General features: G+C 39.5%; 1 protein-coding gene across 6 annotated transcripts in view; it reads left to right on the top strand.

Annotated features, from left to right (window-relative positions):
• Positions 1-27,658, top strand: part of DYM (dymeclin) — a 385,106-nt gene that overhangs the window by 69,976 nt on the left and 287,472 nt on the right. For all 6 annotated transcript variants that reach the window (XM_070452575.1, XM_070452578.1, XM_070452576.1 and 3 more), the window contains exon 6: positions 6,355-6,427. In XM_070452575.1, coding sequence (XP_070308676.1) covers positions 6,355-6,427 — 73 coding nt within the window. The remainder of the gene's footprint in view (positions 1-6,354; positions 6,428-27,658) is intronic.

The raw sequence follows: 27,658 nt of genomic DNA on the forward strand, positions 1-27,658 counted from the left end.
GTCAAGTCCAGGCGAAAGGCTTGCTTGACTACGTTTTGTTGGCACAGAGTAGTTCAACATATATATGTTTTTATAATTTTTTCATTTATTATCTTTTATTGACATCTAATTGCTTTACAATATTGTGTTTCTGCTGTACAACAGAGTGAAGCAGCTATATGTGTACGTATGTCCCCTCTCTCTTGAGCCTCCCCCCCCCGCCCCGTATTTATTTTTTAAAATTATTTATTTTGTAGGACTTGCTCTCAAGCGTAGTGGATTAAATGATCATCTTTGTTTTCTCCTGAAACCCCCAGAAAATGTCAGTTAAAGGGATTTTGAACAAGTTATGAATTTATTAGGTTAAAGAGAAAGAGGGGAAACAGTGTTGATCACAGTTTGCAAGTTGGAAAACTGAGTGATGCTGAGCTAAACTGACCACTGGAAGCTGGGAGCTAAATGCCCTCAGGGTTGGAGAATTCCAGAGACAAGCCAGTTCTTGCCACAGAACTCTGGAGAGGTTTAGGAATTGGAAGTGCCAGGTCTCTCCAAAGGCAGACAACCAGGGGCATTGACCGGAAGGTCTCTACTCTTGTGACATGCATCATGGGACCACCCCTTTCCCAGTTTAATGCTGAAATCTGTTCTCTAAGAGGCTGGACCAGCGGGGCCTCCCTGTGTGAGTTCTCGGGCACGGTGGAGGAAGTGGTGTGGGGAGAACAGGATTCAGAGGAGAGGCTACACGTGAAAGAGTAAGGCGTCTTGACTTGGCTTCTAGAATGCTGACATTGGGGTTTTACCCACTCCACTCCCTTTCCTGCCTTAAGTGGATACTCTTCTGAATAAATGAACCAAAAAACAGGGAAAGACTCAGAGAAACTGACATTTGGGTGCCCTTCTGTGAAGCATCTCAGAGCCCTCCGCTGGCAACCCCTGCATGGCAGGCTGTGCCTCCACACCTGGAGCTTCTGTCAGCGTGTGCCTCCTTCTGGCAGGTAAACGGAAGCCAAGGATCCCATACAGGTGAGAAAACTTATGATTGGTGAGAGACCAAAAGAAACAAGAAAAAATTACATGAGATGGAAATTTACGGAAAAAAAATCTGTAATCACACCTCTGGAAACACAACCACTTTCCTTCACATTCACATCTGGCTTAAAACTTTTCTGAAACTCTTTGGAATTACCTTCCAAGTTTGAGGTGTGTTTGGAGGTGCTTAGGCTCCCATGACAGCAGGCTTTACTGCTCTTCTCTGCTTGCTCTGGTCCCTCACTCCTGGGGCCGCTAAACCAGAAATTGTGTTGGGGGCACACAGTTGTGTTGAGGGATTTTTATTTTATTTTTGTCTTACCATAAAACTTCATAGTTTAATCTCATTAGTTATGGATAAATAATGCAAAAAACCCCCCACAATAGTTGAAAAATGTGACTCAGAGAAAAAAGAAAGTGTAGATTTAGCACAGATTTATTCTCTTAAAATATTCAGCTTATAAGATTTATAATACGACTTTGCAGAAAAATAAAGTGTTTCTAGGAACTCTTGACTTGTTTTTGGTCATATAATAGGTGAGAGTGTGATTCATGATATTTCTTTCTCTCCCCTTTTATGTAATCAGTGAAATAGAATGAATTAAATTTTACTAACAGCACATTTTATGATGAAATCTCATAGACTGTATTATCCTTGAGGGTAAACAGAAGCATTTTTGTTTGACCACAGTAATAGCAGTCAACCAGAATTATTGCAGATTTTATTGGAATGGGTAGGACACAGGTTTATAAATATTGTAATGCATGGAAATGTAGACCAGTTTTATTTTTAGAGAAGAATGAATCCATTTGCTTTTCCTTAATTGATTTATGGAGGTATGTTTGATTTTGCTAATTAGAAGCTTAAGTATGATTTTTAATACTTTAGGATAATGCCAGTATTAGCTTTACCACTAAAATAGACAGTAACCTAGACCCTCAGAAAAACCATGGTTTATTATGAGTTTATAGTAAGTATAATCTAGCTATGTGTCTTCATTTTAAGAGTCTTTTGCTCTGAACTTTCATGTCCTCTTTGGAGTGGGGCTCTGTTAATTCTGAAGTTTTAAGTGCCTGTATTAGCGCAGTATTGGGCAGCATTGGGAAATTGACAGTTCGACTGTTTTTAATTAATTATTTAAATTTATTTATTTTTGGCTGTGCTGAGTCTTCATTGCTGCGTGGGCTTTTCTCTAGTTGCGGAGGGTGGGGGCTCCTCTTTAGTTGCAGTGCAGAGGCTTCTCACCGCAGTGGCTTCGCTTGTTGCAGAGCGCGGGCTCTGGGGCACATGGCTTCAGTCGTCGTGGCACATGGGCTCAGTTAGTTGTGGCTCGCCGACTCTAGAGCACAGGCTTAGTAGCTGTGGTGTACAGGCTCATTAGTTGCCCCGTGACATGTGGGATCTTCCTGGATCAGGAATTGAATCCGTGTCTCCTGTATTGGCAGGCTGATTCTTTACCACTGAGTCACCAGGGAAGCCCTAGCTTGACTTTCTGAATGTAAAGAAAACAACAGCCATTTGCTCTCTGTCTTTTAGCATTCCTTTTAGTAACGACGTGTAACCTGGTTTAAGTGACCCATATGTTTCTTTTTTCTGGCTGCTGCTTAGTTTTCCGTCAGTGCTGTTTTTTCCCCTTCCTTGAGTAAGTGCTGTAAAAAAATTTTCTTTTCTCCCTTTCTTCCACACCTGCCATGCCTCTGACTCTGATGGGAGGCAAATGACAATGTTTTATTATCTCTGGTTCTCTCCCTAAGGTCAAAATGAGAGAGTTGAGTCTTCTCTGTGATACTGAATGGGTGCCAAATTGAAAGCATTAACAGGGAGCAACCGCCGCTTAGTTTCAGGTGTAAATTATTAGAGCTGTGAAGTGAAGTGAAAGTCTCTCAGTCATGTCCGACTCTTTGTGACTCCATGGATTATACAGTCCGTGAAATTTTCCTGATCAGAATACTGGAGTGGGTAGCCGTTCTCTTCTTCAAGGGATCTTCTCATCCCAGGGATAGAACCTAGGTCTCCCACATTGCAGGAGGGTTCTTCACCAGCTGAGCCCCAAGGGAAGCCCCTCAGAGCCAGCTGTGAGTGACCCGAAAGCTTGTCTTTCTCTATCTTTGCTTTCTCGTGTTTGTGCCTCCCTCTGCTGACAGGGACTTCTGAAGTGGCGTTTGGGCTTGAAAGTGGGAGAACCTCAAGGATGGGGTGAGGTTTCAGTGACCTTGTTCTGCAAGATATTCTTAATAAAAGATTGTAATTTATTCATTGTTTGAGATATTTAAGTCAAGGACTTGAGTATGTATTGCTGGCTCTGTAGGATATCACCTCGATGTGTAAAATAATCTGTGGTATTTCCAGTCTCTTCCTTAACGTGGCTCAGAATACTCACCAGGGATTTGTAGGGTCTTCAGTGACACTTGGATTGGTTGACTGGATTTTTTTTCTAGCTTTGTATAGAAATGGGTCTTTAAAAGTAATTTGTAAATTCCACACCCACCCTCCCTTTGGAAGTATGAATTTAGGTTAAATCTGAACTCTGCCACTTACTGTAGGTAAATAGCCTCTCTGAGCCTTAATCTGTGAAAGGATGATGATACCTACCCCTTAAGAATGATTGTTAGGATTAATGTGGGCTAGAGATAATGGAATGTTTATGATTTAAAGTATTAAAATATTTGGCTGGAGCTATAGAGGCAATTTAAAACTCTTTTAAGAGATTAAAAAAAGCACACACACAACTCTGGTTTGTAAAACTTCACAACACAGTAAACACATTCAAATCTCTGCAAAGTCCTTTACTCAAAGAACATCAGTTTACTTTGTCATGGACCTGCAAATTTCAAGGACTTCTAAGATTCTCTTTCCTGTAAGAAATGCATGAATGTGTTACTGTAATATTTGGCAGGTGAGTTTTATATTTACTTGTTTTTAATTGAAACTAAGGAAGATATTTGGCCTCATATGGAAGCTGAGTGATAAATGATGCATGGAAACTAAGGCAGTATGAGTGACTTGCTTAATGTAAAGCCTGATAAGCAGTCAAATCTTAGCATTCTTGACTTGCCTTGCAATTGTTTGCTTCTAAAGTAACCCCAGCAATAAGAATATAGTATTATGCAAGAATGTTTTTGTTTTAGTAAATGGAAATTGTCAGAGATTTCACTTGAAATTTGCTTATTCTCATCTTTAGTTTTGTTAGAATTTTGACCTTGAAATGCTATGTTTTACTTGTATGAGATGGATTTATCAACGTTATTTTCATTAGGATTACATTGATAACGAAGCTATGAATGTACCCCTTAATTAACCGGCTGTGAACTTGACTGAAGTCATGATTTGGATGGTGTATGTCACCAGAGAGGTCTTTGTCACCATTTTAAGATTTGAAATTTAGATGTGTTTACACCCCTGGAGGGAAAAAAAAATCCAATTAGGTGCCATCTGTGGGTCCTGAGCACTTGTTCCCTCACCTCTGTAATTAAAAAACTTGTGCAGGCTGCTTGGCTAAAGCAGGGGTATGTTAGTAAACTGGTCAACTTACTTAGTCTAAAATGTTCTTTAGGAAATCAGTGATTCTAAATGTTTCTGGGTCTGGGTCACCACATTCTCTAGGGTAAGGCATGGAATGATTTGTACTCAGCAAATACATACTGAGTATATATTATTAATACATGCCAACAAACCACTTGTTGGAATAGGTTGTTAACTCACATGGGTCATGTTGGACAGCTCTGGAGGAGAGAGATTGAATTGGCTCTTCTCCTGACTTTCCTTCACTCATTGAGCTAAGTGGTAGTGACCTACTGCTTCTAGAGTGAGACTTAACGTGGTTATTGAACTTGAGTCTTGCTGTGTATTCTTTTTAGCATTGATTGATGTTTTCAGTATGATTTAATGTTCTCTTCAAGCTTTGCACTGACCTCTCAGAGGGCTGCTGTGCCAGTTACTTCTATTTATCGCAAGGCAGGAAGGAGTTTCTTCAAACTGAATACCAGGTGATGTGGTCTAGAAAAAAGAATTGCTAAACTTCTCTTTGAGATGCCAAGTGCTTTGATGTTTTAGAAACAATTGCTAAATTTGGACTTGGACACCTGTGTTCAGTTCAGTGAACATGTAATTGAGTGTACATTATGTGCCAAACTCTGTCTTTTTCCCGTAAGAGGGTCAAGTCCAGTGCATGTATGTGTGCTTGCGAAGTCACTTCAGTCATGTCTGATTCTTTGCGACCCTTTGGACTGTAGCCCGCCAGCCAAGCTTTTTAGTCCATGGGATTCTCCAGGAATACTGGAGTGGGTTGCCATGCCCTCCTCCAAGGGATCTTCCCGACCCAAGGATTGAACCCTTGTCTCTGGCATCTGCCTGCACTGACAGGCAGGTTCTTAACCATTAGTGCCACCTGGGAAGCCCCAAAGTCCAATAGGGGTATGTGTTACTTGTAGGCAGAAGCTCTGGGATAATGCAGCCAACATTTACATTAACAGACAGATGCACAAGGCATATATGCTGTGTAGATGATTGTTTTTATTTAGGGTGAGCAAGAGAGTTGGGTGTGTGCCAGTGTTGAAGGGTATTCTGAGGAAGTGGATACTGCGAGTGAATTTAAAAAGTAGTGGGTTAGAAAGAAGTCATAGGAACTGAGGGAAGACAAGAGTTTCGTAGATATCGGCGTCAGTAGCACCTCCAAAGCTGGGAGCCACATGTGATCCTGATTGGCTTCGTAAGTTAGAAAGTCACTTTGGTTCTAGAAGTTTGGGACATAGGAGCATTTCTGTTGGAACAGTAGTTTGCAACCAACCTTTGCTGCTTACTTTGTGACTTGGGAAAGCCATTTTGACTTTGGCTCTTTGTAAAGAGGTGTTTAGACTCTCAGTGGGTTCCAGTCATAATCACTGGGGCTCCATGAGTTCAGAGAAGGCACTTCTGGGTCTGCAGGGAGATCAAGGGTAAGGTCAGATTTTCATTGGGGAAAGAAGTGCGGGTAGTCTATTTCTGATTTAAACAGCTGGAGCAGCTTGAGTTTTTATCTATTTTATATATTTTGACTTCAGTATAAATTTTATTTGAAAAGACATAGTACAGTATAAGAAATTTGAAAACCACTGGTCTACGGAAGTCATAGTTGCCTTCAGACATTAAAAGCAATATAATTAATAGCTGGTGTTCAAAATTCCTCTACTAGATGAAGATTATAATAGATGTTAACTTGCTCAGTGTATAGATTTTATTCAGAGGGCAGCTTAGTATCTGAGTTTCTGTAATAATGATTATTCTCATTAGGAATGAAAACTGAACTTCCAGACAACTTAATTCTACTTTATACTTTGTTAAAAAAATCTTTTTATGTGTCTCACCAGGTTCTGACTCAGAAGATCTTTTGGAAGAATTGCTCTGCTGTTTGATGCAGTTAATCACTGATATTCCACTCTTGTAAGTTCTGGCTAAGCCAGGATTACTTTTCTCTTCTTAGTGTGTATTGAACATGCTAATTGATCGTGTTGAAGAGTTTGTGGGTGTGGTGTAGTACTTTCATGTATCGCTTTTATGTATGCCTCCATGTACATCCATGGGCTTCTCATTGTCTTGTGTGATAATAGTTAGACTTTGATGACCTGTCATCAACACAAGAATTCTATGTTGTTGAGGGGAAGATAAACTCCTTAGCAACATGAAGCATATGATAAGCACAGAATTAATCTGTGTAAACCAGGGTTTGGGAGAAAAGCAGTTTGAATCTGATATATACATGGTAGATATAACTACCTGTCCATCCATTATTTATTCTTCCCTTCTTCCTTGCTTCTGGATTTTATATCTGGCCTCTTTTGGAGAGGTTGGATTTCTATTTCTAGCTTCTCTTGAAGCTGGATGTGGTCAATGAGATGTAGGGGACATCCTCCAGTGAAACTCACAGGCAGAACTCTTTACGGGACTTGACTCCCCTGAGAGGCATATACATATTTTCATCTGTGAGAGCCCACTACCCTGTTCTCCAGAGTGTGGGCAGAGTCTCCTTAGAGTTGTGTTGGACATCTTGGCATGAACTGAGAGAATCACAGCAAATTCTGCTTTGATGGCATTGAGCTGCTGAACCAAAGTGATCAACCACTACTCCTCTCCCGCCCCCACTCCTGGAGTTCTCATGTAAGAAAAATAGACCTTGTTTACACTATTATAACTAGATTTCTGTTACTACAGCTGAATGCAGTTCCTGTATAATTCAAAATGTTTGTTACTTTTGAAGCAGTTATTCTCAACCTTATTTGTCTCTCAGAGAAGCCTTTTTAGAATTTTTTTTTTTTCCCTGACCCAGAGGGATCGGGATGGGGAACACATGTAAATCCATGGCTGATTCATGTCAATGTATGGCAAAAACCACTATCATATTGTAAAGTAATTAGCCTCCAACTAATAAAAATAAATGGAAAAAAAAAAGAAAAGGATTCTTTTTCCTAATTGCCTCTCCAGAGTCCTAATGAAATTTGAATACCCCAGATACACTGAATATGTTTATATGCTTTGACTTTTTGGAAGGCCATACATCAGTATAATATCCATGAAGTTTTTCACCCCTGAAAGAACCAATTTTTCCCACTGGAGAGTAATCTCTTACACCCACTATTCAGAATGCATATTTTATTATTTAAATTTTTTTTTAAATTTTTGGCCACACCACACGGCAGGTGGGATCTTAGTTTCCTGACCAGGGATCTAACCCATGCCGCTTGCAGTGGAAGTGCAACGTCCTAGCCACTGGACAAATGGGGAATTCCCCAGATTGTACATTTTAGAGGAGTTATTGTTTGAAATAAAAAAAATAGGTTTTAAGATTTATCATCACAAAATCTCAGGCTGTTTGTAGATGTTGCTGGAAATATGCCCCTTGCCTGTGGCCCAAAAGGAAAGATGGGTATTTGTAAGAAAACAGGCCTCTGTTGTACATGAGTGCAGCATCCAGAATTGTATTGTGACAGTTGCCCAGTTGTGTCCAACTCTTTGTGACCCCATGGACTATACAGTCGATGGAATTCTCCAGGCCAGAATACTGGAGTGGGTGGCCTTTCCCTTCTCCAGGGGATCTTTCCATCCAAGGGATCGAACCCAGGTCTCCTGCATTGCAGGTGGATTCTTTACCACCTGAGCCACAAGAGAAACCCTTGTATTGTAGGTTTATTGTATTATAGGAAGAATTGTATTATAAGCTTAGAAAGGAGAACCACCAAACCCTGTTGTGACCTGGTCTGGTCACGTGCAGCCTGGAAGGTAGGGCTGAGACAGCTGAGGATTCACTGATAGGGAAAGGGCATGGAGAAAATGTCCCAGGTAGTGGAACTCTTACGACAGACACAGTTCTTTACATGCCTGGTATCCTTTCTCACCTCTTCTCCAATATTGTTGGGGGATGTGTGTGCCCAGCTTAGTTACAGGCTCTTTGGGAACTAAATGTGGCTCCATGACAGTTTGGGCCAGTTACATGTAAGCGGAAGTCAGGAGCTTGCAGAGCATGTATCTTCAGCTCATCGCCTTTGGCCCTTCTCTTCCTACCTGGAAGTGGAGGCAGTGCTCCGACCTTCTTGAATCTAGGATGATGGGTGCCACACACAAAGAACAGTGTCCCAGGAGCGTGGGGTGTTGATAATGTTATGGAACGATTACACCAGCCCTCAATGGCTTATCTTTGGTTTTCTTGTGTTAAAAGAGCAAACAGTTGCTTTGGTTAAGCCACTGTAGTTAGCTTTCTGTTACATACGGTCGGATGTGGGAGGGGGAACACACACATTGCTTGTTGTCATTGTTTAGTTGCTAAGTCGTGTCTGATTCTTTAGCGACTCCAAGACTGTAGCCTGCCAGGCTCCCCTGTCCATGGGGTTTCCCAGGCAAGGATGCTGGAGTGGGTTGTCATTTCCTTCCCCAAGACTCTTCCCGACCCAGGGATGGAACCCGCGTCTCCTGCACTGGCAGCAGATTCTTTACATGTAGCCACCAGGGAAGCCCTGTGTGTTGCCTGCTGTTTGTTTATCATAGTATGTGTGAGGCTTCTTGTGTTCCTGATGTTAATTTTAAAAACAGCACCACCTGTATTACATTTGTTATTACCAAGTACCAGCAATTTCATATATATCCTAAATAAGTACATTGTTTTTGTTACTGTTGTTGATAAAATGTTGTGGTAAAGTTAAGGGGGATGGAAATGATAAATCCCCTTAGATAGTAAATAAGCCGTGAATACCATGTAGAGACCAGCCACTTAAACACTTGGAGAGCAAGTAGACAGTGTTGTAATATATCAAACATTTCAGTGTTTTAATGTGTTTATACTTTTTAAATGAACTGAAAATGCACAGACAACCAGATGTCTTGTATTATGTACACTCAGCTTTAACCAGCTGCTGAAACAATTTCTTATGATTTAATGTTCTTGGAACTCCATCCTACAAGAAGGTTTTGTCTTGGTAACAGTTTCCATGTGAAACCAAACTCCTCTTCAAATGTTTCATCTACTATAACCATAGTGCAGTGTTATGGATCAGCTTATAATTTAAGGAGGAATATTAGCCTATGAAAACTGGCGATGCTCTGACACACCTGACTATCATCTGTCTTGCTATAAACATTGAAGTTTAATGTGCTGCCTTAGTGGGTAAATAGCAAGAGGTATCTAATTTTAATGGCCTTCATAGGTAATTCAAAACTTCTCTACCTTAAATATTTGAGACTCTGAAATCATTCTGTTAATATTGAAGGTAAGTGATTACCAAGAACTTAGAGTGATTAGAAGAATTTAGAAATCTGTAAATTTTAACTGATTCTTCATAATTAGGAGAACAGGATCAACTATGGTAAACTCCTAGAATTTCTAAGAATTCATCTGTAATGAAAATTTACTTTTAAGCAGTAAGTGGATTTTGCTTCTCAGTTTGGATTTGTTGATAAAATATTAATTCTATGAGGTGTTAATCTTCAGTGTCAGATTAAAATTGCATACCTTCTGGAAATCCTTCCTTATTAACTCCATACCTCTCAGCTTTTATATGTATATTTAAAAGAAAGATTAAGTCAGGCACAGTCTTGTGACTTGACATTTTTCAGTGTGTATTGGGTTGATCCACTAGAATTAAAGTGTTTCAAAAGTAAAACTTTGTCTTTTTAACTGTTACACCTCCTTGATCTCAAGGAGTTGAATGGGAGAGGAATAAGGTATGACAAAGGTATGTCTCTTAAGACACTAATGGAGAGTGAAATGGAACATGGTTGGCAGGCTAGAGTTGAAAGCACTACACTTAGAATTTGGGACACTGGTTGGGTTCTTCCAGTTTTGCCATTGAGGTTGAATGGAGACTCTATGGCTGTACCCAGTGATGGAGTTTAGGTGGGGCCCTAGCAGCATAAGCAGTAATGTTGGATGGGCATAGTACTTGATGTTTTGAGGACTGCTTAGGATGCTTTTCTTACTATGAAATAGAATTTATTTTGAGAGCTTGAACAGGGTTTCTTTCCTTGTCTGTTTGTTGCTGTTTCTGTCAAAGCTCTCACTCTCAGCTGTTTACAGTGAGGCTGTTGTTGAGAGCAGGCTCTGCTCCTTTCCTCTGTGCCCCACTCTGGACAGTTCCTGGGAGTCTGCTTAGAGTGGGCCTTGCTTTGAGCTCTGGCCCCTTCCTCTGAGATCCGTTTATGTGTCTTCTCCTTTATTAACCTGTGAATTCAAAGAGGAGGAAAGACCAGGGCTCCTTAATTCTCAGCCTAGCCCTAATGGGCAGATATTTTAATTCTGTAATCTGAAAAACTTTATCTAGATTTGTCGTAAGTTATATATTGATAAGGATGTGATATTCATAATGGATTGCCTTCACTGCCTTTTCTGGGGGACTGTGTGTGTGTGTGTGTGTGTGTGTGTGTGTGTGTGTGATGAGACTTAGTCTGCTGCTCGAGTGCAGAGGTACCTGGTGTCATCTACTGGCCTTGTTGTCCATGTTACTCATTCTGCTTCAGTCATGCTGGTGTTCTTGCTAATTTGGAACTTGCCAACCCACTCCTGTCTTTAAGGCCTCTGACCTTCCTTCTCCTGCCTTGAATATCTTCCCTCAGACATCTGCATGGCTCATGTCCTGTCCTCCTTCGAGCTTCCTTCCTTCTGCTCAAAGTTCGGCTTCTTGGGAACAGTTGCTTTGCCTACTGTAAAATAGTACCCCTTCATAGTCTGTCATCATGCTTTATTTTTTTGTCCTAATGCTTATCACTACTTTTCATATTATTATCTCATGTTATTTTATTTCTCAAATAAAATTAGAATGAAAGCAACGTGAAAACAAGGGCTCTTCCTGTGCCAGCACTTTGTTTTGCTCACTTCTGTCCCCTTAGTATTGAGGTTAGCCTGGCATGTAGAGGACTCAAAAAATATTTGTTGAATGAGTAAGTCCCTGGGGGCACAGCCTATTCAGTGTGCTTAAATATTTTGTTTGCTGCTCATCATGTGGTCTATATGGAAACAAGGTAGTGTGCTAAGGGATAGTCCATTGCAGAAAGAGTGGCTCAGAGCCCCTTGCAGTTGGTGAAAAAAGTGAAAGTGTTTGTTGCTCAGTCATGTCTGACTCTGGTACATTGTATTACAAACACTAGGTGTCTTATAGATGTTAGCAGTTTGAAGGGGCAGCCAGAAACTGAAACACTGAGAAATCACATCTCACAACATTTAAGGAAATGGTAGATTGTTGTTGTTCAGTTGCTAGTCGTGTCCGACTCTTTGTGACCCCATGGACTGCAGCATACCTGGCCTCCCTGTCCTTCACTGTCTCCCGGAGTTTGCTCAGATTCATGTCCATTGAGTCAGTGATGCCATCCAACCATCTCATCCTCTGTTGCCCCCTTCTTCTCTTGCCCTCAATTTTTCCCAGCATCAAGGTCTTTTCTAATGAGTCAGCTCTTTGCATCAGGTGGCCAAAGTATTGGAACTCAGATAATTAGTTATAAATGCTGACTAGTCTGGGGCCATTTAGTTTAGGGAAAATCAACATCATATCTCAGTAGTCCTTAGATTCTGAGAAGGCAATTGCACCCCACTCCAGTACTCTTGCCTGGAAAATCCCATGGGTGGAGGAGCCTGGTAGGCTGCAGTCCATGGGGTCGTGAAGAGTTGGACATGACTGAGCAACTTCACTTTGACTTTTCACTTTTATGCATTGGAGAAGGAAATGGCAACCCACTCCAGTGTTCTTGCCTGGAGAATCCCAGGGACAGGGGAGCCTGGTGGGCTGCTGTCTGTGGGGTCGCACAGAGTCGGAGACGACTGAAGCGACTTAGCAGCAGCAGCAGCAGCATTCCTTAGATTATCCCTTCACAATGTAATAATTTCTTTTTCATTATGTTAATCTGCAAAAATATATATATATATTATGAATACGCTTTGCTATGTGTATTTACTGTGTTAGGGCCTGGGCAAAGAAAGACATGACTTTGGAAGAGTTTAGAGATGGACGGATGCATAGGAAGCCCACTGAGAGGAACAGCTGATGCATGCTGCAGTCATTTGGAGCTGTAGTGATGAGCTGCAGCCAGACCTTCAAGGAGGCAGAGAGGAGCTGCATAGGAACCTCTTGGGTATATATCATGTGTTTGGGGAATACAAGTGGATTCATTGGGTTAGAGCAGAGGGTTTGTGGGAAACTAGGGCTGGAGAAGCTGTGTTGTTTGATGAAGTAAAGACTTGCATGTTAGAAGGGCTAACTGTCAATTTTATTTAAGGTTCTCTTTATTAGAATGTATAAGAACATAATACATATATTTTAGAGATAATTTCTCTGTTACCCATTTTGGATGTATTTGGGGAGGAATGGAACCGTTAAGAATCTTATTTATAAAATTAATGTTGCTGGATTTATGAAGTATAATAAAATGATATAAAATACATATTTATTTGACTCACAGGTGTTGGTATTGGCTTAGATGTCATACTTTGTAAAATTTGAATGTTGAGAACTTTTGGTGCTAATGATGAATAGGTGGTTCAAGATCATCACTCATTATCAGAGAAATGCAAATCAAAACCACAATGAGGTACCATTATATGCCAGTCAGGATGGCTGCTATCCAAAAGTCTACAAGCAATAAATGCTGGAGAGGGTGTGGAGAAAAGGGAACCCTCTTACACTGTTGGTGGGAATGCAAATTAGTACAGCCACTATGGAAAACAGTGTGGAGATTTCTTAAAAAGCTGGAGATAGAACTGCCATATGACCCAGCAATCCCACTTCTGGGCATACACACCAAGGAAACCAGATCTGAAAGAGACACATGCACCCCAATGTTCATCGCAGCACTGTTTATAATAGCCAGGACATGGAAGCAACCCAGATGCCCATCAGCAGATGAATGGATGAGGAAGCTGTGGTACATATACACCATGGAATATTACTCAGCCATTAAAAAGAATTCATTTGAATCAGTTCTAATGAGATGGATGAAACTGGAGCCCATTATACAGAGCGAAGTAAGCCAGAAAGATAAAGACCATTACAGTATACTAACACATATATATGGACTTTAGAAAGATGGTAACGAGAACCCTATATGCAAAACAGAAAAAGAGACTCAGATGTATAGAACAGACTTGTGGACTCTGGGAGAAGGCGAGGGTGGGATGTTTCAAGAGAACAGCATTGAAACATGTATATTATCTAGGGTGAAACAGATCACCAGCCCAGGTTGGGTGCATGAGACAAGTGCTCGGGCCTGGTGGACTGGGAACACCCAGAGGGATTGGGTGGAGAGGGAGGTGGGAGGGGGGACTGGGATGGGGAATACATGTAAATCCATGGCTAATTCATTTCAATGTATGACAAAAACTACTGTAATGATGTAAAGTAATTAGCCTCCAACTAATAAAAATAAATGGAAAAAAAAAAAAAGAATATTTACATTAAAATCTGGAAATTCTCAGGGCAGAAAGTTTATAATTAGGAAGAGATCATTATCAGCCCTTATGGTGAACTCTGTTATAACTGTTATAATATGTTGTAACATAACATCATAACAAGTTATGGTGAACTCTGTTATAACATGGCTATAAAAATAGCCATGATATAGACCGGCATCATTATCTAAAATCTCCTCTTGTTGCATTGGCAATAAAAAGTAGTGTGTCCACACGTGGGTAAGTGTGAGTATTAATGTAAAGTTTAATGACTTCTCTTTTATAAATTGAAAGCAATCAAGCAAAGACATGAGAAATATGACATATAAAAATAAGCTAAGGATTAGAAACATTGTATATGCAGAGTTTTTAATAAATTTATAAGTGAATTACTAAAAAAAAAAAAAAAAAAAAAGAACCTGAAGAACTGTGAACAGTTTCTTTATGAAGTCTGCAGGTCTTTGAGAGTGAAGCAGCTGGAGACTCCGTGTTGGCAGTGAAGGGCCTGACTGTTGGGGAATGTCTTTCTGTAGCCCTGCATGTTGATACCCAGACTCGAGTCAGATCCAGCCTCAGCAGAGTGGGTGGCTAAAAGACGTCAGCATTTAAGTTTTAGGTGCTGTAAATATCTAGTGTAGATTTCTGGTTGGATTAGGTATTCAAGACATGATAAGCACTGAATGAAAGATGATGGCATTTTCAAATACCAGTAAGACATAACCAAGTTCACAGTAGCTTATTAGTTTAAACTTGATTTTTGGTGCTTTGGGGGTGGGGGGGCGCAAATCCTAGTTAAAAAAATTTAACATGTAAGTCTTTACTGGGCTTACACAAGAAATCTGACTGAGCTATATCTAGTACCACAAATGTTAATATACAAGACATGTGCTCATATTGTTCATAGTCACATAATTGACTATTGCCAAGGCATGTAAGAGACATTTTATAGTAGGAAAAAACACCATTAATTCTAAATCCAGAAACTAGTGTTTGAATCTTAGCTTTACCGCTCATCAGCAGTGTCACTTCAATTTTCTCATTTTAAAATTGAAGTTCATAGGTCATAGACTGTCACTTGGAAAAGACATTTAAAGGCATCTAGTTCAGTTTAGGAGAAGGCAGGAGCCTGGTGGGCTGCAGTCCATGGGGTCGCTAATAGTCAGACACCACTGAGCGACTTCATTTTCACTTTTCACTTTCATGCACTGGAGAAGGAAATGGCAACCCACTCCAGTGTTCTTGCCTGGAGAATCCCAGGGACGGGGGAGCCTGGTGGGCTGCCGTCTATGGGGTCGCACAGAGTCAGACACGACTGAAGCGACTTAGCAGCAGCAGCAGTTCAGTTTAATATTTTAGATGTGGAGACTGAAGTGCATCAGTTTGGAGATCAACTCATGTAGCCGTTGAGGGACTAGCCTGACAAGCCGATAGTTTAGTACACTACGACCTTGGCTGCCTAGAGGGACCGGCAGCTGGGAGGGAGCGTCTCATCCTGGGATGAGGTCTGTTGAGGGCTCTCACTGCCAAGGATCTGTTGCTTAGTGTTGTGTTGAAGACCAGAGTAAAACACTCGAAAATGCTTTTGTAAATTTTAAAATGCTTCATGATTATATAAAAATGTATTGCAGGACTTCCCTGGGGGTCCAGTGGTTAAGAATCCACCTTGTTATCCAGGGGATGTGGGTCCCATCCCTGGTCAGGGAACTGAGACTCCACACTGCTGCGGAGTACCTAGGCCCACAGGCCACAACTTCTGAAGCTGGTGCACTCTGGAGCCTGCACACCACAGCTGCTGAGCCTGAACACCACAAGTAGAGAGTCTGTGTGCAACCACGAAGGCTCCTGCATGATGCAACAAAGATCCCACATGCCGCGACTAAAACTGACATAGGCCTCCCTCACCGCCAAAGTGTATTGCTTTACACATAGTAGGGCTTCCTTGATAGCTCAGATGGTAAAGAATCTGCCTGCAATGCAGGAGACCCAGGTTCAATTCCAGGGTCAGGAAGATCCTCTGGAGAAAGGATGGGCAACACTCTCCAGTATTCTTGCCTGGAGAAGTCCCATGGACAGAGGAGCCTGGCGGGCTACAGTCCATAGTGTTGCATAGAGTTGGACACGATTGAGTGACTAACACACACATTACACATAGTGTTTAAGAAAAGCATTGGCTATATTTTCTTCTGAGTTAATTTTCCTATTTTAAACTTCTCAGTAGAAACTAATAGCCTTGGTCATTAACAAGTATAGTGGTCATAGGAAACAGGATGTGTAAGATTCAAAAGCATAAGCTGAATCCTCTGTGTGAGAACTGAAGTAAGTTTCTTTTGTGGCAGGCTGCTTCAAAGAGCTTCTCTGACTGCTTTGGAGGACTGGCTCTAGCCTGGCATTAGGTGTGAGAGACTCAGTTTGCAGGATTCTTCTGTATAACTCAGCCCTGAAAATGTTGAATCTCTGCCTTCAAAGAATTTTTACTCTTATAAAAGCAAGACTGGTGACTTCCTTGGTGGTCTAGTGGTTAAGAATCTGCTTTCCAATTCAGGGGACATGGGTTTGATCCATGTTCGGGAAACTGAGATCCCACATGGCTTGGAGCAGCTAAGCCTGTGTGCCACAACTAGAGAAGCCCACTCACTGCAGCTGCTGAGCTTGAGCGCTCTGGAGTCTGTGCTCTGCCCTGGGGGCTGCCTGCGCACCACAACTAGAGAAGCCCCTGCACGCTGCAGGGGATGCCTGCGGGCTGCAGTAGAGACCCAGTGCAGCCAAAGTAAATTAATACAAGTAAAAAAATAAAAGCAAGACTGGTACAGGATGCTTTTGTTAATTTCTTTTCCTATTAGTACAAGTATCGCGAAATGTGAACTGGTTTGACATTAATAACTGAATTTTAATTCTACCAACAAACAGTTGATTTTTTTTTCCTTTTTAATTTTTTGTCCTACTTATGTATCAATAAGTGAATTCTTTATAGAGTTGTTTCTTTTGGGGGCATAATCCAGATTACATTACCTTTGGATATCTAAAGCTAGTCATTGATGCACTTGTCTTAGATTATAAGACAGTCGAGAAGCACAAAGGGGTTATGCTGAGAACTGATTTTGTCTTATGTCTCTTTACTCTCCAGAGACAATCATTTTTCATTATTAGCTATTTTGATGGTTTATATATACACCTTTACCCTTATCTTACCTTTATCTATTTAGGTAAATAATACAACCGTATTTCATTTTTTTAATTAGAGGCTTTACTTTTCAGAACAGTATTGAATTCACAGCAGAGCCGAGCAGGAAGTGTAGAATGTCCCTGTGCCCCTCCCCACACAGCCTCCTCTGCTGTCAGCGTCTCTCACCACAGTGGCACATTTGGTACAGTCGATGTGCCTACATTGGTGCCTCACTGTCACCCAAGTCATAGTGTACAGTAGGGTTCATTCTTGTTGCCTTGTGCATTCAGTGGGTTTTGACAGGTGTATTATGACATGTGTCTGGTGTGCTTCTGTCTGTGGAATCTCAGCATTGGACACAACTTAACGACTGAACAACAACAGCTACAACATCCATCGTTATAGTTTCATAAGCATACTTTCACTGCCTTAAAGTTCCTTGGTGTTCTGCCTGTTCATCCCTCATACCCCCTCAAACCTTGGTCACCCCACTGATCCTTTTATTGTTTCCATATTTTCACCTTCTCTAGAGTGTCCTGTGGCTCAGTGGCAGAGAATCTGCCTGCCAATGCAGGAGACATTGGTTCAACCCCTGGGTTGGGAAGATCCCCTGGAGAAGAAAATGGCAACCCACTGCAGTATTCCTGCCTGGGAAATCCCAGGGACAGAGGAGCCTGGCGGGCTACCGTCCATAGGGTCGCAAAAGAATTAGACATGACTTAGTGATTAACAACTGTAATAACAGAGTGTCATATAGTTGGAACCTACAGTCCAAGCCTTTTTAGATTGGCCTTGTTTATTTAGTAATGTGTGTTTATTTAGTAATGTGTGTTTAAGTTTCCTCTGTGTTCCTGGCTTAGTAGCTCATGTCTTTATAGATCTGAATAATACTGCATTGGATGCAATATATGTACAGAAATTCACTTGATGCATCTATACACATATATAGCCCTCATATAAGTCTTAGAATTGGAATTGTGACCATTTAAAAATTTGATAAAAATATAGCAAATTTGGTAAAAACTTGTTCCCTAAAGGAAGTTATACCATTTATAAGTTCCACCAAAAACATTTAACAGAGCCATGCCAATGTAGTCTGTTACAGGTTTTTTGTAAGTTGGAAATGGAAATCAGGGTTGCAGGGTAGAGGACGTGTGCGTACCTCCTGCGAGAGCTGGAGGATCGCAGCTGGCTGTTGATTTCTCAACAGGAGAATGCTAGAACCCACCGAAAAGAGAGACCCCATGTCCAAAGGCAAAAATGGAAATCACATTAATGATCCTCACATGCATTCTCCTGTTACAAGTGAGATTGACTATCTCTTCATGTATTTAAAAGCCATTTCTAAGTTTCGATGAAGGTTCAGCAATCACTTCTAATTTTTGAGAGCTCTTTTTCTCTAATTGTTCCTTGTTTGTGATGGAACTTTTAAGCAGGCATAATTGCACTTTGGACACCCATGTAACAATTTCAGTATATTTGCTTTATTATTGTGTATCCACCTTATCAGTGCATCTTAATTTTTTATTTTTTAGAATGTTTCTAAAAACTCTTGATTGAGCTTTATTTCAAGAAGATAATATGGCTATTTCATCCATTTGATGCATCATTACATACATAGCATTAGTTCTTTGAGAAACTGTAGACACTTGGAATGTGTTTAATATATTTGATCCACTCCATTAATATTTTATGTATGATAAAGTTGACAGATAAGGTGACTGATGAAGGTAATTGAGTGACATTTCTGATACTAGAATGCAGATTTCTTGACTCCTAATGTCCAGGTACTTTCTGCTCCACTGTTAATGCTTTTATAATTGAGGAGTATTACCATGCTTTTGATTTTTTTTTAACTTCAAAACTTCTCTGCTGTTGACAGTATCTGAAATATACCACTTTTTGGTCTTTCCTCATATTTTACTTCTGGAATCTTCATGTTGGCTTGACATTGATATTTCTAATGTTTGGTATTAATCCTTTGAACTTGTCAGTTGTTTTTGTTAAACTTATGTTCCATTTACAGTACTGTCAATTTCTTATCCAATAGTAAGTCAGAGGAGGATGTTTTTTTCCTGCACATTCGTTGACTTTGTCCTTAGCCAACACTAACACCCATGTCATGAAGGCTTTTGTCTTTATCCAAGTGTTCCACTCTGCCCAAGCTGAGCAGTGCAAGGTCATGGTGCTTGTCTTTTTTTTTTTCTTCACATGAAATTAATAACTTGCTCCAACAGTAGTTTGTTCTAGGACATTTCCAGCCCAGATGGTGGAAACTTCTTGGGATAACATGGCAGCCGAAGCAACATTTTGGCTTTTTAAAGTTGACTTTGTTTTGGCGATTGTGTAATGAAAATCTTCTGAAGATTATACAAGGACATTAAACAAGAAAGATCTGTTGGCCTAAAACATTTTTCATCTTTTCAAAGCCACCACACTCAGCATGGTAGAACTTTGGTTTCTTTCAAGTATTGGCCTGTCTTGGCTCTTTTCCTTGATTATTTGGCACCTCAGATAGCCCAATTAATAGATTTAAAACTTTGTTGCTTTGAATATAATGTTGCCTTGAATTCCTTTTTTGAACATTATAGAAAGTTACAGCAAGAATTGACACTAGAGATCATCTTGCCTAATGTATTTATTTAGAAATAAGAAAACTGAGACCGAGGGGAGTTATTTTTTGAAGTGAACAGAGTAACTTCAGTAGAGAACTGAGGAGCAGAGCCTCCGTTTTCTAACTTGGGGACAGTGACTCATTCAGCATACAGCAACATGTTTTAGGTTTTTGCTTATTCTTATTTCTGTGTCATCAGATTGTAATCAGTAAAAGTTTGATTTTATCATTTGTGATAATCCTCTATTCTTGATTAATTTCATTTTCAAGCAGGTGATAGATACATTTATGTTGTTCCAATATCAGACTCATAAAAGTGCACATGAACCATCTCCTGCTTGTCCTTGTTCCCCATCTCTGCAGCCCTCCTGTTTGTCTGCATAGTAACCACCGTTCATGCTTGGTTTCTTATGTATCCTTCCTGATTTTTTTATGCATATATATTCAGTTACGAGTTTAGATTCTTATTTCCCCGTGTATTCATGTAAAAGGTAGGAAATTATGCATAGTGTTTTGAATTTTCTTATTTTTTCAGTTAGCAGTCTATCTTGGCAGTTTCTGTATACAAGCATTTAGAGAGCTTTCTCATTTTTGTGTTTCAAGTAAAACGTTTATTGATATATACTTCAGGTACTCCAGAATTTACCCTTTCAAAGTATCTATTTACATGGTTTTTAATAAACTCAAAAAAGTTGTAAACCTGTCACTGCTGTCTAATTCCAGAACTTCATTACCCCAAAAGAACCCCTCTACTTATTAGCAGTCATTCCCCATTTCCCTCGCCCTGTTGCCCATAGTAACCACTGATCTGCTTATTTTCTGTATGGATTTTCCCTTTATAGACATTTCATATAATGGAATCATACATTGTGTGGCTCTTTGTATCTGTCTTCATTCATAATGTAGCATGGTTCATCCATGTTGTAGCATGCCCCAGTACTTCATTTCTTTTTATTGTATGAGTATATACCACATTTCGTTTCTCCATTTGTCAGTTGATAAATATTCTGGTTGTTTCTACTTTTCGGCCATTATGAATAATACTTCTGTGAGCATTCATGTACAAGAGTTTGTGTGGACATGGTTTTCATTCTTTTGGTTATATAGCTAAGAGTAAGGTTACTAGGTCATGTGGTAGCTCTGTTTGACTTTTTGAGGAAATGCCAAACCTTTCCGTAGTGGCCTCATCATTTTACATTCCCACTAGCCTTGTGTGTGAGTTCTGATTTGTCTACATCCTTTTTCATTCATTTTTAAAAGTTGCGTTGTATTCTGTTGTATGTCAGTATCAGTTTATATTTAATCATTCCCCTATTGATGGGCATTAGGATTGCTAACATCTTTGTGCTAATGCTTTTTGCTCATTCTCATATTGGCATCTTTATTGTATCTATTTCTAGGACCCGTTTTACATTAGAAAGATTAGTCCTTTGTGCCATTGTGTTTTTTCTATATGTGCCTTTTGACTTTTTTGCTGTTAGTGTGTGTGTGTTCGCCATGATAAATTTTTAGAAACTATTTTTAAGAAATGGAATTTATCAATCTGTTACAGCTCTTAGCCCTTCCAAGCTTCGTGTTACCTTTTTGGCCTCATCTCTTAACCACTCTCCTTGCAAACTCCCTTCAAGCTGCATTGGCCTCTGCCATTCTTTGAATATGCTAGGCATGTTCCTACCTCAGGGCCTTTGCATGTGCTGGTCTTTCTTTCTAGAAGACTTTTCCCTTGCTTCTTTATTTCTTTCAAATCTTAGTGCAAATGTCAACTTCTTGTTGTGTGTTCCCACTTAAAATTATAACATACCTGTGATAGATGTCAAATTTTGAAGTTAATAAAATATGTATTTACTTTTTATATAACAAATTAGGTGTTAGAATGCTGTTATTTCCTTATGAAGGAACAAAAATTTCTAGGTGTAAAACCTTTCAAATAGTGCTTAAATGCTTTTAATGACTAAATGCCTTTAATGAGACTGAATCTGTGGCTTTGTGCTAGTATTTGAAAATTTAACTTAGGTCTTTGGTAAGTGTAATGGTTAATTTTTGTGTGACAGTTTGAGCTGAGGGATGCCCAGAGATCAAACGTTAGTTCATTATTTCTGGGTGTGTCTCTTGAGTGTGTTTCTGGAAGCAATTAACATTTAAATTGGTAGATTTCATGAAAAAGATCATATGCACTAGTGTTGGTGAATGTCTTGCAGTCCATTGAGGACATGAATAGAATAGGATGGTGGAGGATGGGCCAGCTTGTTCCCTGTCTTTAGCTGAGATACCCATCTCTTTCTGTCTTTGGATGTTGGCATTCCTGTTTCTTGGGCCTTCCCTCTCAGGCCAAGCCTTTCCTGCTTCTCAGGCCTTTAGGTTTGGACTGGAACTACACTGCTGGCTTTCCTGGGCCTGCAAATGGCAGATAATGGGACCTTTTAGCCCCCGTGATTGTGTGAGCCAATCTCTTATAAATAGATATAAATTTATATATATGTGTGTGTGTGTGTGTGTGTGTGTATATCTCCTTACATTCTGTCAGTATATTTAGGAAAGCCCTAAATAATGCAGCAAGTGTGGCTAGTTCATTGCTGTCGTCTGAATGTTCCTGTCCTCCACAAAATCATGTTTTAAAACCTAACCTCTGCAGTTAGAAAAGACCCTGATGCTGTGGGAAAGATTGAAGGCGGGAGGAGAAGGGGACGACAGAGGATGAGATGGTTGTATGGCATCACCGACTCAATGGACATGAGTTTGAGTAAACTCTGGGAGTTGGTGAAGGTCTTGGAGGCCTGGTGTGCTGCAGTCCAAGGGGTCACAGAGTCGGACACGGCTGAGCAACTGAACTGAACTGAATTGAACTGAACTGAACTGAACTTCTGCAGTGATGGTGTTAGAAGATTTGGGGCCTCTGGGAGATGATTAGGTCACAAGGGCCGAGCCCTCATGAATGGGATTGGTGCCCTTCTAAAAGATACCCATGAAAATGTCCTTGCTGCCTTCTATAATATGATAATACAGCAAAAACATACTTAATCTTTGTGAACCAGAAAACCAGCTCTCATTAGGTACTGGATCTGCAGGTATATTGATCTGGACTCTGTGCTTCGAGAGTTGTGAGGAGTACATTTCCATTGTTTATTATATAAGTTTGTTATTGCAATTGAAAAGGACAGAGATACTGGGTTGTTTTTCCTAGTTGCAAATCTCTGGTACTTTGATTGTTTACAGCGAAGTGAGAGACAGAAATAATTAAGAAAACCTTTGGCCAAAATGAGATTAGAGATGATCTCAGACCTTCTCTCCTGATAACTTTTTTTATTTTTGGGGAAATTTCCCAGTGGAGACAGCCAGTTTTAAGCAATCTTTCTCCTACTCATTTTCCTTTATGTCCTTCCCATTTTGAAAACTTAAATTTAATAAAAAATAGTCACCTATAATCTTATCTTCCAGGATTGCTGTTTTTGTTCTTCACATATTAACATCTGTATGTGTATTCATTCATATGGTGCACGGTACTGATCTTCTGTCTTTGCTCCGCATCACATCATGAAGCAAATATTTAAATATATTGTTTCAAAAGCAGATGGAATAACTTGTTTTATGAAGCCAGCATACCCTGATATTGAAACCTAACGATGACATTCCACAAAAAAGAAAGTCACAGACTTATATTTCTCATGAATATAGGAGAAAAAGCTTTAAAAAAATTAGCAAATTGTATTCAGCAACAATGGAATAGGATTATACAGTATAACCAAGTGGGGCTTATTGTCTCAGGGATACAATATTGTTAACACTTGAGAATCAATATAATATGCCACATTAATAAATAAATTAGAAAAGCTATTTGATTGCCTCAGTAAATGTGGAAAAAGAGTTTGACCAAATTCAGCATCTATTCATGGAAAAAAAGACTCAGCAAACTAGGAAGAAACATCTTCAACTAGGTTAAGGGTGTCCATGAAAAACCTGCAGGTAACATCACACAGAGTTATGAGAAACTAAAGCTTTACCTCCTCTGTGATGAGAATGAGTCAAGGGTGTTTGCTCTAATAAGCACTTCTGTTTGCTGTTACATGAGGCCCTAGCCAGTTCAAGAAAACAAAACAGAAGAATAAAAGGCATAGAGATTGGAAAAGAAAAAGTAAAACTGTCTTTATTTGCTGGCAACATGATTGTTTATGTAGAGGGCCCTGAGGAACATAGAAAAGCTACTTGAACTGAAAAGTGAGTTTAGTAGGTTTACAGTTTACAAGATGATTATACAAAAATCACATACTAGTAGCAAACAACTGGAAACTAAAACTTTAAAACTTCCATTTTAAAACAATGTGAAAACATGAAATAGTAAGTTCAACAAATATGTGTACAACTTATATACTGATAACTACAAAACATTGCTCAGTGAAATCAAAGAAGACCTAAATGTAGACATACATTGTGTTCATGAATTGGAAAACTCAATGTTCTTAAGATGTCAGTATCACCCCAATTGAGCTACAGAGTCAGTTTATCACATTTGTACCAGGTTTTTTGTTTGTTTTTTTCCTAGACACTGACAAGCTGATTCTAAAATGTACTTGGAAATGCAAAGAACCTAGAATATCTGAAGAAATAATTGAAAAGGAGGAGCAAATGGAATATTTAACACTATGTCTCTTCCCAGGGTGGTGTAGAGCTACAGTTTTGTTTTTGCTTTTGAGATTTAGTTCTGTTTTGGCGGTGGTGGGTCTTTGTTGCTGTGCGTGGGCTTTCTCTAGTTGTGGAAAGTGGGGACCAGTCTTTGTTGCAGTGCCCAGGCTTATCACTGTGGTGTCTTCTGTTGTTGCAGAGCACAGGCTCTAGGGTGCCCGGGCTTCAGTAGTTGTGGTGCGTGGGCTTCGTTGTTCCGTGGCAGGTGGGAGCTTTCCAGTCCAGGGATCAAACTGGTGTCCCTTGCATTGCTCGACTGATTCTTAACCATATGGACCTCCAGGGAAGCCCAGAGCTACTGTTTTGAAGATAATATGGTATTGACCAAATAATAGACAAATCAATCAGTGGATGAGTTTAGTGAAAAAGTGTTAGTCACTCAAGTCATGTTCGAATCTTTTGCCACCCCATGGACTGTAGGCTGCCAGGCTTCTCTCCATGGGGTTTCCAAGGCAGGAATACTAGATTGGGTAGCCATTATCTTCTCCAGGGGATCTTCCTGATTCAGGGTTGGAACCTGAGTCTCCTGCCTTACAGGCTGATTCTTTACTATCTGAGGCAGTAGGGAAGCCCTGGAGGGAGCCAAGAAGTAGATCTGCACTTCTGTGGTCAATTTTTTTTTTTTTTTTTTGAGAAAAACAGCAAAACTATTCAATTGGGGAGGGGAATGTTTTTAAACTAATGGTGCTGGGAAAGGTAGTTATATGTGAAAATGAAACAAAGAAAACTTTTAACTCCTATCTTCACATGTAACACAGAATAATATACACAGTATTGGTTTAGGCAAAGAAAACTTAGAAAGGATACAGAAAGCAATAGCCATAAAAAGGAAAGTCTTGATAAGTTAAACTTCTTAAAAAATAAAAATCTTGCCTCCTCAAAAGAGACTGTTCAAAAAAAAACAGTCAGGCCACAGATGGGAGAAAATGTCTGAAACATAACTAACAAAAGAATTTATTCTTGAATATATAAAGATCTCTTACAATTTAAAAATAATTAGGCAAATAACCCAATTAAAAATGAACAGAAGATTTAAATTGATACTTCACAAAAAGGATCTGTAAATGGCCAGTAAACACATTTAGTTTTGATGTTATTAACCATTAGAAAATGCTAATTAAAGCTATAGTAAGATATCACTATATACCACTAACATAGATAAAATTAAGAAGAAAAATTGTACTGAATGTTGGTGAGAATGTGGAGCAACTGAAACTTTCAGAAATTGCTGTAGATAAAAAAGCCAGTCTGAAAAGGCTGCATAATGTATTATTCTAACTACATTTTGGAAAAAGGAAAAACTATGGAGGCAGTAAGAAAATAAGTGTTGTCCAAGGTTTTGTGGGGAGGGAGGGATATAGAGGTAGAACACGGGGTATTTTTAGAGCAATGAAACTGTTGTGTATGATACTGTAATCATGGGTACATGTTATTACATTTGTCAAAATTTATTGTGATTTTAGAAGTCATATGGCAATAGTGAACTGTAATATAAATTATGGACTCTGGGTGATGATAATTTGTCAACGTTAGTTAACCATTTTTAACATCTATGCTTCTCTGGGGTGGTGGAGGAGGCTACACATCTGCGGGGGCAAGGGATATATGGGAATTCTCTGTATCCTCAGTGTTGCTGAGAACCTCAAGCTGTTTTGAAAAATAAAATCTGTATAAAGAATTGCTGCAATATATAAAATGGTACAACCAGTTTGAGAAAAGGTTTGACAGTTTCTCGTGACGTCAGACATCCACCTCTCCTCTCATCTAGCAATTTTATTTTCAGGCATCCACCTACGAGAACTGAAAATAAATGTTTGCAAATGACTTATGTGCAGATGTTTGTAAGTCTTTTTAAAATACTTTTTCATAATAGCTCTGATATGGAAACAAATGCCTCTTAACATTATCTTGTTGTCTCTCTCTACTTTATTCTGGGTTATTTCTTATGACTTAATGTCCAAGTCACTGAATCTCTCTTCAGCTGAGTCTAAATAATCTTCTGCTGTTAAACCCATTTATAGAGGTTATTTCTTTCCCTCCTTCCTTCCTTTCCCCCTCCCTCCCTCCTTCTCTTCCTGTGTCCCTCTTCTTTCCTTTCTTCCTTTCTTCTTATTTATTTACTTATTTTTTTAAAATCAAGTTTTAAAATTTGGCTGTTGTTTTTTTTTTTCAGCTCAAGACATTTTTTTTCTAGAACTTAAAAAAAGCCTGCTATATTTATATAGTTTACAGATCCTTGAGAAAATTTTCATTTGATAAATTTGGTTTTTATTCCATAAGTAGAGCAAGTATATTTGTGTTTGGTAATTAATTACTGTTGAAAGAGGGTTTTTTGTTTGTTTTGTGGGTGTATGGTGAATCTTGTTCATGTAGTCTTATCTCTTTATGTGCCCATTTTTTATTGTTTGCTAGTTTTTGTGTTTGTAGAGTTGTAAAAATAATTTGATAGGATGATTTTATCTTTCTTCATAGAGGATTGTCTGTTGCTCTGGGTGCCTTGAATTCTTCTTAATTCTGTTTCAGAATTTTCCTGACCACCCAGGGAACTTAAAGCTCAGTTCTAGTCCATGAGACTGTTGATTTCAGGATCCCCATGAGAATCTCTGCCCTGTATGGGGAGTGGATTTCTGCGGCTTGCTCCCTGGACAGCCTTGGACTCCAGCTTTTGTCCCCTAGACTGTCAACCCTGTCACAAGCACTGCTCAGATTCCGAACCACTGCTTATGGATCAGGAAACATCCCAAGGCCAAAGCAGATCCAGAAGTCAAGCTGACCTCTAGGTTTTCCTAGTGCCTCAGTCTTGGCCTTGTGTTAATAATGCTTCATATTTTACTAGCTCTTTGGTCTTTTTAGAACGTGTCCTTCCAGACCCTCCCGTCAATGATTTTTGTTGACTTCATCAGAAATAGTCCTCTGAATTTTCTGTTCATCACTGTTGGAAATGGAAGTAGTCTTAAATCCTGTGATCTCTTTAAATATTATTTAGTTCTGTAAGTTAGTGTGTAAGCAGTGTCTTGTTATCTTTTTCATTATTTTCTAATATTAGTTGATTTTTTGGTTCATCTAATATTTTCTTGTATGGTATAGAGATGAGAAGCATTGTGGTTGTGGGTTTTCTGGAGAAGGTGAAGCTCGTGCGAAGTCTTGATTGACAACAGGAGTCAGCCAAGCAGTTTGGGGGTGAGCATAGAGGGAGGAGATGTGAGGGAACATGGTGACTAGATAGATAATTGATGGATAGCTACATTTTATCCATGTGTGCCTTTAAAATGTACTTAAGTGACTATTTCAGAGGTTTTT

Source organism: Odocoileus virginianus, chromosome 22, assembly GCF_023699985.2.
Source record: "Odocoileus virginianus isolate 20LAN1187 ecotype Illinois chromosome 22, Ovbor_1.2, whole genome shotgun sequence".
Lineage (NCBI taxonomy): Eukaryota > Metazoa > Chordata > Mammalia > Artiodactyla > Cervidae > Odocoileus > Odocoileus virginianus.